General features: G+C 37.8%; 1 protein-coding gene across 7 annotated transcripts in view; it reads right to left on the bottom strand.

Annotated features, from left to right (window-relative positions):
- Positions 1-12,556, bottom strand: part of ptpn13 (protein tyrosine phosphatase non-receptor type 13) — a 151,295-nt gene that overhangs the window by 47,760 nt on the left and 90,979 nt on the right. For 4 of the 7 annotated variants that reach the window (XM_061876554.1, XM_061876557.1, XM_061876556.1 and 1 more), the window contains exons 18-23: positions 11,344-11,716; positions 8,389-8,468; positions 8,173-8,226; positions 4,984-5,073; positions 4,799-4,906; positions 2,200-2,331 (exon numbers count right to left, since the gene is read on the bottom strand). In XM_061876554.1, coding sequence (XP_061732538.1) covers positions 2,200-2,331; positions 4,799-4,906; positions 4,984-5,073; positions 8,173-8,226; positions 8,389-8,468; positions 11,344-11,716 — 837 coding nt within the window. The remainder of the gene's footprint in view (positions 1-2,199; positions 2,332-4,798; positions 4,907-4,983; positions 5,074-8,172; positions 8,227-8,388; positions 8,469-11,343; positions 11,717-12,556) is intronic. The other 3 variants (XM_061876559.1, XM_061876558.1, XM_061876560.1) reach the window with 3 other exon arrangements.

Here is a 12,556-nt window from a genome sequence, read left to right as displayed (position 1 = left end):
ACAACAACCACTGGGACACTTTTTACATCCGTGTATGTGTAAAAGCATTTACACATTTATGAAATGTCTACTGACATCATCTGCTAATTTGCATGTATAAATCTCAACAATATAAGACAATCAGTCTTCTGCATGCAGTAGTACTTCAACTTAAGAATGCCAGAACTTAAGAGTGTTTTGAGTTAAGCGCTCTCTCTTTCAGAGTTACAAGCATCCCTCTGGCCTTGCGAGCAAGTATTAGCTTGTAGGTAGAGGACAATATAATTTTGTTTTACAATCTTGGGAAGGAAGAACGTGAGTGTAAAAAAAGTACAGAGAAGAAAAAGTGGATGATATTCATTGAAATAAAGAAATAAATAATCAAAAACATGACCAAGGGTGTTGCCGACTTGACGAAGGAATTTTAGCGTAGCACTATTGCTCCATCCATCAGTTTTCTTCCACTTATCTGAGGTCGGATCACGGGGGCAACAGCCTAGGCAGAGAAGCCCAGACTTCCCTCTCCCCAGCCACTTCGTCCAGCTCCTCCCGGGGGATCCCGAGGCGTTCCCAGGCCAGCCGGGAGACAGTCTTCCCAACGTGTCCTGGGTCTTCCCCGTGGCCTCCTGCCGGTCAGACGTGCCCTACACACCTCCCTAGGGAGGTGTTCGAGTGCCATCCTGACCAGATCCCCAAACCACCTCATCTGGCTCCTCTCCATGGGGAGGAGCAGCGGCTTTACTCTGAGTTCCTCCCGGATGACGGAGTTTCTCACCCTCTCTCTAATAGACCCGCCACCTGGCGGAGGAAACTCATTTCGGCCACTTGTATCCGTGATCTTGTGCTTTCGGTCAAAACCCAAAGCTCATGACCATAGGTGAGGATGGGAACCTAGATCGACCGGTAAATTGAGAGCTTTGCCTTACGGCTCAGCTCCTTCTTCACCATAACAGATCGATACAGTGTCCGCATTACTGAAGACGCCGCACCGATCCGCCTGTCGATCTCACCATCCACTCTTCCCTCACTTGTGAACAAGACTCCTAGATACTTGAACTCCTCCACTCGGGGCAAGATCTCCTCCCGAACCCAGAGATGGCACTCCACCCTTTACCGGGAGAGAACCATGGACTCGGACTTTGGGATGCTGATTCTCATCCCAGTCACTTCACACTCGGCTGCGAACCGATCCAGTGAGAGCTGAAGATCCTGGCCAGATGAAGCCATCAGGACCACATCATCTGCAAAAAGCAGAGACCTAATCCTGCAACCACCAAACCGGATCCCCTCAACGCCCTGACTGCGCCTAGAAATTCTGTCCATAAAAGTTATGAACAGAATCAGTGACAAAGGGCAGCCTTGGCGGAGTCCAACCCTCACTGGAAACGTGTCCGACTTACTGCCGACAATGCGGACCGAGCTCTGACACTGATCATACAGGGAGAGGACCACCACAATCAGACAATCCATTACCCCGTACTCTCTGAGCACTCGACAGAGGACCAGGAGGAACAGTGTGGTTTTCGTCCTGGTCGTGCAACTGTAGACCAGCTCTATATTCTCGGCAGAGTCCTTGAGGGTGCATGGGAGTTTGCCCAACCAGTTTACATGTGCTTTGTGGAATTGGAGAAGGCATACGACCTGTGGGGAGTGTTCAGAGAGTATGGGGTATCGGACTGTCTGATTGTGGGCGGTCCGCTCCCTGTATGATCAGTCTGCTCCATACTAAAGTAAAATAAGTCTAAAGCCAGGCAAGAATGTTCAAATAATATCTAAACGGCAGACATTTATCCACGAAAAAATGGAAAAGCGGCTGATGGTGTGTTTGTTGGAGAAGCAGCTGAAAAGAGATATCGCAGAAGTCGGCTCTCCAAGATGAATGCTATTTCATAAAAGATCTGCAGTTGTTCATAGTACATTCTGTTGTATCGTTTTTTTATACAATATTTCTAATTTAAAAGTTAGTATTTTTTTTTTTAAAGGCATGTTACATGTTAAAATGATGCTGTTTTTTGGGGGCCAAGCACCAATAGGTTTTAATTAATTTCAATGGCAGATGTTGTTTTGACATACAAGTGCTTGTGGTAAGCGCTCCATCACAGAACCGATAAAGCTCGTAGGTTGAGGTATTACTGTACTTGTATCTAGAGACAAAATATAGTCTTATATTCAGCTCAATACGGTATTTACTGTTTTACTATGTCAAAATGAAAATGTTACCTTTGTAGAGTCTCTCTTTGGGCTGTGACACTACCAGAGTGACCTCATCGGGAGTATTCTGAAGCACGTCGATTGTGTCGGCGTGAGAGAGCCCTTCAAGGTTCAAGCCGTTCACAGCAATTAGTCGATCGCCTGCGACAAGTGTGAGAAAACCATCACTGTAATAACATCACTATTTTTTATTACTTGTTTAAAAAAAGAAGGAAACAAAACAACAAACATGTCCGAAATAAATGCAATTGCTGGGTTGCAATCATATGACCTAGAGCAGGCCTGGGCGATTATTTTGACCCGGGGGGCCAAATTTAGAGAAAAAAAATTGTCTGGGGGACCGGTATATCTATTTCTAGGAAAACTAATACAAAACCTCACAATAAAGTCTGATTGAATGCTAAAATTGTTATGACAGACCGCCTTAGAAAATGAATGCATTTTTTTCTATGAACGATCAAACCCTGAATATTGAGAACATATGAACGTCACAGTCCCTCTCACTCGACATATTTCACAAACAAGCCAAATGCAACAAAAATGCAACAAACACAGCCAAATATGAACGTGAAGGGTAAAGAAACAAAACACATCTACAACCAGATATATATGATATATCACTAAGCTTTAAAACTTTCTTGTAAAAATTTCCTTCCACGTCTGTCCCTGACACCCACATTTCAGGCTGGCCGCTCTGGAAACACTCTGTGGAAACGCTCCCCACCCAAACTGCTTGGTGCCTCGTTTGACCTTCTGTGTCGTAGATTACCATAGTAACTGGTAGGGTTGTACGGTATACGGGTATTAGTATAGTATCGCGATACTAATGAATCATATTCGGTGCCATACCGCCTCTGAAAAGTACCGGCCCGCCACACCCTAAGATTTTTTGTTAAAATAAAGCCAATAATGCAATTTTTTCTGGTCCCCTTTATTTAGAAAAAAATCGAAAGTTACCGAAAAGTATCAAAGTAATATTGGTATCAGGACAACATTAGTCACTAAAATATCATGCAAAAGCACAGATTCCAACCACTGAAATATGCTGTATAGTTCAAGACATATGGTAATTTGAAAACATTACTGCACATCATAATGGCAGCTACACTTTCCATCTTAAAGATTGGAAAAGCTTAACGGGCCGCATGTGGCCCCCGGGCCTTAATTTGCCCAGGTCTGACCTGGAGGCACTTCCAGGTTTCAGTCAGGTTTGAGTCCTATTAAGCTACTGTTCATTTACCTGCGTCAGTGCAGATTTTGGCATATTTTGAAAGGTTTGGAAACAATTATAGACGCAATTATGAAAAAATATTTACAATGGGATGGCGTGGGTTTATACACTCGTAAGAAAAATAATTTTTGAAAGATTTAAAGCATTCATTATCACTAGGACGTTACTGCTCTCCTTGACCTCCCTCCTTCAAACCTCACAAGAATTTATAGAAGAAAAGATTGGTGGCACATCATGTCTTTACAGCTAAGGGGTCCACAAATTAAGCATTAATCTGTGAAAGATGTTGGACTTATTACATCGCTAAGTACCGTATTTAATTGACATAACAAATGTTGTGCTGCTGTGATTGTGACACTGATGAGGAAAAAGGATAAGTTTGTTTGAAGTGGATTTCCTGCTACAAATATTAGTCTCATCTACAATTCATGCTTATAGTTGGTTTTATGGTGTAAAATTCATGTTTTGTCTCATAATTTGGCTGCAGATGTACCTGTTATTCAGGATTTTTGCTCGCAATATCAAGATTCAGTAAATTAAGTTAAATGTAAACGTACCCATGATTGTCACACACACACTAGGTGTGGCGAAATTATTCTCTGCATTTGACCCATCACCCTTGATCACCCCCTGGGAGGTAAGGGGAGCAGTGAGCAGCAGCGGTGGCTGCACCCGGGACTGCTGAGCCTACAAAATATTTTTCTAGTTTATTAATACTATTAAGGATATTTTCTTGATGCTAACAAATAGCACCAATGACGCTATACGGTTTCTTGCACCAACAATTACAATATTCATTTGCCCAATAATATCTTCGTAGGTATATTTAGGCATAACAACCACAAAAGAACAACAAACTAATGTGATCTATTGTCCTTTATTTACATTTAGTTCTGCTATCAAACACTACTAAAATAGTACAGAATAAACTCAATAGTATCACGGAAAGTTTCTCAAACAAATCAAATGTTCAAACAAACATTTTACAAAGTGATCGCTGCAGACACAAGCGGTCCGGTTGTATTCCTGAAGATGATGAAAGTGATATTTTTAAGAGCCATTTCCTTCGACGCACTTTCGCTTTTCCCCTGACTTCATTATCTTTATGACCGACTTTTTTCGATACAATGAAAAATCTTTCTTATTTCTCTACCTTAACAACTGGAACACCCAAGAACAGTACAGCAATACGGCATTTTCTGCTAAAAACTCTACACCCACTCTCCCTTGTTTTAGTGCTACGCTCAAGCTGCTTGACCATCGAGTGAACTGAGCTGCGAAGAAGAAAAAATGGCCCTAACATCAGATGCAACCCAGCAATACAATAACATTTTGAGCATTTGGGACAAGGACAGAGGGAGCATTCATGGGGTCTACCGGGCGTGAGACTGCCGTTAGCGTCAGCAGGACCCCCTGGCATGATGGAACTGATGATGGTACCCATGTCCTTACGACCTGAGTTCTCACCTCCCACCACCTGGAACCCTATAGATCCAAACAAGAAACACATTAGAGACGAACAAGCAGCAGAGAGGGGAATACAACTGAAAAAAAATCCTTACCCAAGCCATATTTTGCATCTTTCTTCAGGCTGACCGCTTTGGTTTGTCTCTCTGGGGATGGCAAAGCATTGACTTTTTTTTTCAGTGAATCTATTGAACAAAAATATTTGTGTTCAGTTTTCTTTGTATGCATGATAACTTCATGTTTGCTAACATTTGTGTTTATTCTTTATTTCAAAAGGGGTGTTTAATTAACATATATATATATATTTTTTTTGCGGGGGGGGGGGGGGGGGGCTATAATAGGGATCAACCAATTATCGGCGTCAATATTTACCATTTTGACATATTCGATATCGGCCTTCTTTTATCGGTATCGGCATATATAAAAAAAATAAAATATATATATATATATATATTTACAACTACAACAGAAATACATTAAAATACACAATATGTACATATGTGATACCAGTATTTAATATTAAAATTCTACTGATAAGTAGAAACTAAGTTAGCAGTAATAACCAGTGCTCCTTTCTGCATAGCTGTTGTGTACTTTGTAAACCCTTTGTGGTTAAACACTTTCTAAACTAGATTGTATTAGTACTTTGCTTGATTTATTTGCTTTATCTAGTCCATAATTCAATTCCACATACTGATATAGTAAAGGTTTTAAGTTTTGTACGTGCATACAAATGTTTTAAGTTAGATTTTTTCTCTGAGGTTATATTCATCCTCCTTTGTTGAGACAAATTGTTGTACATTCTTGGGTAGCAGGTTATAGTTTGCTTTGTACATGATTTTAGCGGCCTGCAAATGCACCAAATCATACAATTTTAATATTTTGGATTCAATAAATGAAGGGTTTGAATGTTCTCTATGAAAATGAATTGATTAACATGGAACCCGACTTAAACAAGTTGAATAACTTATTTGGGTGTTACCATTTAGTGGTCAATTGTACGGAATATGTACTGTACTGTGCAATCTACTAATAAAAGTTTCAATCAATCAAAAAAACCCAACATGATGTATTATTCTATACTCTGACCTTTTTTTTTTAACATGGTTAGTGATTGAAGAGTATTTTTGTAATTCTTTCCCAATATTTTTACATAATATCTAAGCTATGGTAACACCAGTGAACAGTAGAGAATATTGAGTGATTTTTGGTCGAAATAAATTTAGCTTTATTCATTATTGAAATATTTGTTGCCACCTTATGTTGTGTATGTTTATATGAAATTTCTAGTCATCGCATTATCTATTATTACACCTGGACCAGTAATTTATTTTAAACTGTCAACGTCTACTCCATATATTTGTATTTGTTTGATTTTCTCTTCTACTGTTACGGAATTGAAGTAATTTAGTTTTATTTAGATTCAAAGATAGTCTGTTTTTGTCCAGCCATCTCTTTTATTCATTCCTGTATTTCTGTATTGTCTGTATTATCTTCTGTCGCTTCCTCAGGTTTTAAGGATTTGAAATCAGGTCTAGGCCCAAGATGGGCTATTGCTAACCTTAAAATCTTTTTTTCAGAAGCCTTTTTTTAATTTATTAGGATGTTTACTTTAATCACTGTCATGCTGTAATATCCAATTCAGCTTGTACGAGGCATTTAAAGATTGTGGATCAATATTGACTGCTATTTAGAACAACAAGAATCCCTAGTCCCTCCACCGTGACTAAAACACCAGTTGCAGCTGAAAAACACAAAAATAATCAACAGCATAGCCATGCAGGACGGAGGTTTTAGCAACCAAAGAGCATGATTAAGAATCTGCTGAATGGTACCGATTGGAGCAAATTAAGTAATTTGCATGTCGACTTTGAATCTAGACCAGGAGTCTCAAACCAGCGGCCCACAGGGCGATATTTTGTGGCCGTCTACTTATCTTTGTTGTTTAGTGCAGTGGTCCCCAACCTTTTTGTACCCGCGGACCGGTCAACGCTTAATAATTTGTCCCGCGGCCGGCTGGGGGAATCCATTTTTTTCTTTTTCTTTGTCATTAAAAAGGGACGTTTTTGTCATGAAAAAGGGAGGTTTTTGTGGTTGGTGCACTAATTGAAAGTGTATATTGTGTTTTTTATGTTGAATTAATAAAAAAAAAATATATATATTTTTTTTAGATAAAAATGAATAAAAAATTATTCTGCGGCCCGGTACCAATCGGGTCACGGCCCGGTGGTTGGGGACCACTGGTTTAGTGTACTGGGGGCCAAATCTGGCCAGCCACATCATTTTTTATGGCCCGCAAAAGCCTGGAAATAATAAGCCTCAATAAAGTACTTTACTATCTATCGTAATTTTGACACAAAAACAATACGTATACATATTTAAAATTATTATATCTAATAATGGAAAAATATTATATTATCATACGTTCCAATTTTTTGGTTAAATAGCAAATAAATACTGAAATACTTGCTTGACCTATGATTTCAAAGCAAGTTATTCATCAAATTGTACAATGCAAAAAGGAAAATTTAATTTATGTAAAAAAACAACAACAACAAAAAAACAGTGGTACTGTTAAAAAAACAACCAAAGATTTTACGGTAAAAAAAACTAACAAATACAATTAAAACTAAGTTGCCAGAATTTTACTGCAAAAAAAAAAAACAGTGGTGCAATTATTCCGTTTATATTAATAAGTAGTAAAAAAAAACACTATACATTTTACAACACAATTCTGACTGAGCTTTTGGCAAAATATACAGATTTATCTTCTACAGTGTACATAAAACATATACAATATTCAAATGCATAGGCAATTGTGTTATAATAAACTTAAGTGAATCCTTAGAAATTAATATTCATATATTATTCACTGTTATATAACTGCGATTTGGGCCTTTATGAAAACGAGTTTGACACCCCTTATTTAGTGTAATTGCGACCTGCACCATTATAAAGAATTGTCCAAACACACAAATAACAGTAAAACAAACGCACATTGGGAAACACAAAGAGAAACTTCCTATAAGCAAGTGGAAGTGTCTCTGTGAGGAAATTCAACAGTTTAAAAATATACTATTTTTACATTTATAATCACCTAAGGTCTATCATAGCTCCTCTGGGTCACCATAGCTGCTGGTAGAAGTAGTTAACATATTTAATCACGAGGTTCAGAAGTGAATACTTTGTGTGGCCAGCCTCACCCCGACTCTAACTCCAGTGGCTCCCAGGTAAATTGAGTTTGAGACCCCTGATCTAGACAGACATGACCAAAAGAAATATACCACTAGCAGAGGTTGAAGTGGAGGGTGGTCCAGAGGAGCTGTGCATACTGACTCCTAAAGAAAAATAAGAAAAATCAGACACATTTCCCAGAAACAACTTTGCAGAGAGTATAGAGCATCAGTCAAATGTTTAAACACTTTCTCTTACTAGTGAATTACAAAGTGTGTCAAAACATTTGCATTTCAGGGCTTCAAAGCTGGGTACATGTCACTTACCCATTACGTACGCCTGGTCCGGGTCCTCAATGGAAGAGGAGTCTGATTCTTCTTTGGATTCCAAATGGCTCCAGTCTGAGCTGTTGGAAAGACGGAAAAAAAATAGTTGATTACACTGCATTGTGTCTTTTCTTCCACTAGGGATCAGTAGACTCGATGAAAAAGCCCTCACTGGGGGAGGTATTGACGCAAATATGTATCAACAATGTTTTAAATCTTTGCTTTACACATACATTTTTGCAAAATCGTGGTATGAGACTCATAACCATAGGACTGAAGCTAAAAATATGTTACAAATTGAGTCCAGAAATAGCCTGGTACTATTTTGCACGGTCAAGACTGGAACTATGAGCATTACAAGCATTAAGTGGTTTATCACATCACATAATGGTAACTTAAAAATACAACATGCAGATTACAAGTTGACTTTTAACACATGACAGCGATGCCACTGACATAAGACAAATCGATTAGATACTTTTTTCAAGTTTGTTTGTTTTGCCAAATCTGATTCGTGGAATGTAGGTTTGTGCAGTTCCTTGCATGACTTGCAATATTAGAATTCATTTTTAACAATTCATCATTAAAAAAAAAAAAAAAAAAAAATATATATATATATATATATATACATATATATATATATATATATATATATATATATATATACATATATATACATATATATATATATATATATATACACACATATATATATATATATATACATACATATATACACACATTCGATTCGATTCTCGATTCAAAAACGATATTTTTCCGATTCAAAACGATTCTGTATTCATTCAATACATAGGATTTCAGCAGGATCTACCCCAGTCTGCTGACATGCTAGCAGAGTAGTAGTTTTAAAAAAAAAAAAAAGCTTTTATAATTGTAAAGGACAATGTTTTATCAACTGATTGCAATAATGTAAATTTGTATTAACTATTGAACAAACCAAAAATATGACTTATTTTATCTTTGTGAAAACATTGGACACAGTGTGTTGTCAAGTTTATGAGATGCGATGCAAGTGTAAGCCACTGTGACACTATTGTTCTTTTTTATTATTTTTATAAATGTCTAATGATAATGTCAGTAAGGGATTTATAATTACTGCTATGCTGAAATTATAATTAATAATGATACTGTTGTTGATAATATTCATTTTTGTTTCATTACTTTTGGTTTGTTCTGTGTCGTGTTTGTGTCTCCTCTCAATTGCTCTGTTTATTGCAGTTCTGAGTGTTGCTGGGTCAGGTTTGGTTTTGGAATTGGATTGCATTGTTATGGTATTGCTGTGTAGTGGTTTGTTGAATTTATTAAAAAAAAAAAAAAAAAAAAAAAAATATATATATATATATATATATATATATATATATATATATATATATATATATATATATATATATATATATATATATAAAAATACAATTGATTTTTTTAAAAATGAGAGTCGAGTCGATTCGTATTCAAATCGATTTTTTCCCACACCCCTAATATATATAAATGTTCCGATAATGTGCATAATAATTGATTCATTGAACATTAAGATGCCATGTAGATCATGTGGAATTGACTCTCCATAAAACATGTTTTGAAGCGATTGATGCACAATTAAGTTCACTACTTGTCTGCAACCAGCAGAGGTGCTGTTGATTTAGACCAGGGGTGTCAAACTCGTTTTCATTTAGTGCCACGTTGCAGTTACGGCTGTCTTCAGAGGGCCACTGTTAATAACATAATTCTAAAAGTATAATCGCCTCATGTTATTATAAACAGAATTGCCTATGCATTTGATGATTAGATGTTTAATACATACAAACTGATGGATGACTTGCTTTGAAATCAAGCCTATATGACAAACAGATATTTTAGCATGTATTTTTATATAACAATTATAATACCATATACGGTTTCAAATACTACGGCGTCACCACACTTTTTTTTGTATTTCAAAGCATATTCTACAATTGTGTTGTCTTAAATTAAACATTTTCAGGCATAAAAATAGCCAAATAAACTAAAATCAATACTGCAGTGACATTGCTTATGAGAGACTCTACTAATCAGATCACGCTGTTCAGTATCGTAGCCACTGATTGGCTCAGCCTCTGGAAGCATTACTATATTTGATCAAAATAGCGCAAAGTTTTGATTTCATGTCTAGAGGGGCTATCATCGTTTAAAATACATATTAGAAGGCCGTAAATGTTTTTTTAATGGTCTAGCTATGACAATATTTGATTTCTACTTCATGGAAATTAATTTATTGCAGTCATGTCCAGAACCAAATAACAGCTATTAAGAATAGGTGACTGTATGATATCATATTTTTTTGCATGATCATATACAATTCAAGTTTTAAAAGATATGCAATTTAATGCAGTACATTAATTTTTTTACGTCAAAATGTAAAAAATAATACATTTAGTAAGAAAGAAGAAGTACTTAATTGACACACATTATTTACAGCCTTTCACAGGCCATATAAAAGACTGATACCTTCGATTTGGACTCAACTATTTGGCTGTCCAAAGACAGACAAGCTACAGAAAGTTGAGCTACATAGACGCAGACTACAGCATTCATTAAAACAGAAGTTCAGAACATCCTGAAAGACAGTTCACCATCCAATTAAAAATAGCGATTCAAATCTAACAAGGAAATAATAACCCAATAACTCCCCCCAAAAAACCTACCCTGGACAGACATCTTTGCAATTAAATTAATAAACAGGATAAATGAACACACTGTACATTTATCCTCAGTGGGTTAATCAGTTAGTGGTAATAACGCCCGGCTTGTTAATAAGCTCAGCCTTGCTAAGTCAGGTTTACAAGGGCCCTAGAGCAATTACGCGCTTGGTGCGGTTTGTTTTGTCCCAACTGTTGGAACCAAGTTATAGAGTGAATGTAGAAAATGGAAAAATGGATGACCTTCAAAAAAACTCACTTGCATATCTGCTGTGAGAGCGAGTCTGTGTCAGAACTGGCTCGCATGCTGGGTTGCGCCAGGCCCATGCCAACGCTCTGCTCAGATGACTCCATTATCTGTCTGAGATTGTGCAAGGAGCGGCTTATAGGCCGAGGATGGTGGGGGACTTTGACCGGATTGAAACCCGGAAAGTGAAGCGCATCCCGGACTAAGATGGGGCTGGAAGGAGCCTTGTTGAGGGCTGCATCAGAGTAGGAGATCCTCTTCAGGTGCTCTGGGTTGGACTGCGTTGACAGGGCGGGGGCCAAGCTGCCTGAGCTCAAGGCCCGCCCCACTGAACCAGCGGCCTGAAGTTCTGTGGGATACTGCAGATTGCTCAGGGGACTGTTCACTGTAAATCAAGGGAAAACAGCCAATTACATTTCTTAACAAAATGTGGATGTTTTAGAAGACAGAAAACGAAACTCTCTAATTATAGCCTGGATGTGGGCGGAGCATCAGTTCGAAACAGGCGTGATGACTGGATGACTGGAGCGGAGCTGATATTAGAAAACTTTGAACTTTAGCATAACAAGTACAAACCCCGTTTCCATATGAGTTGGGAAATAGTGTTAGATGTAAATATAAACGGAATACAATGATTTGCAAATCCTTTTCAACCCATATTCAGTTGAATGCACTACAAAGACAAGATATTTGATGTTCAAACTCATAAACTATTTTTTTTTGCAAATAAAAATTAACTTAAAATTTCATGGCTGCAACACGTGCCAAAGTAGTTGGGAAAGGACATGTTCACCACTGTGTTACATCACCTTTTCTTTTAACAACACTCAATAAACGTTTGGGAACTGAGGAAACTAATTGTTGAAGGTTTGAAAGTGGAATTCTTTCCCATTCTTGTTTTATGTAGAGCTTCAGTTGTTCAACAGTGCAGGGTCTCCGCTGTCGTATTTTACGCTTCATAATGCCCCACACATTTTCGATGGGAGACAGGTCTGGACTGCAGGCGGGCCAGGAAAGTACCCGCACTCTTTTACTATGAAACCACGCTGTTGCAACACGCGGCTTGGCATTGTCTTGCTGAAATAAACAGGGGCGTCCATGATAACGTTGCTTGGATGACAACATACGTTGCTCCAAGACCTGTATGGACCTTTCAGCATTAATGGTGCCTTCACAGATGGGTAAGTTACCCATGCCCTGGGCACAAATACACCCCAATAACATC

Source organism: Nerophis ophidion, linkage group LG17, assembly GCF_033978795.1.
Source record: "Nerophis ophidion isolate RoL-2023_Sa linkage group LG17, RoL_Noph_v1.0, whole genome shotgun sequence".
NCBI lineage: Eukaryota > Metazoa > Chordata > Actinopteri > Syngnathiformes > Syngnathidae > Nerophis > Nerophis ophidion.
The sequence above is the reverse complement of the archived record's forward strand: the minus strand, read 5'-3'. Positions and strand labels throughout refer to the sequence as shown.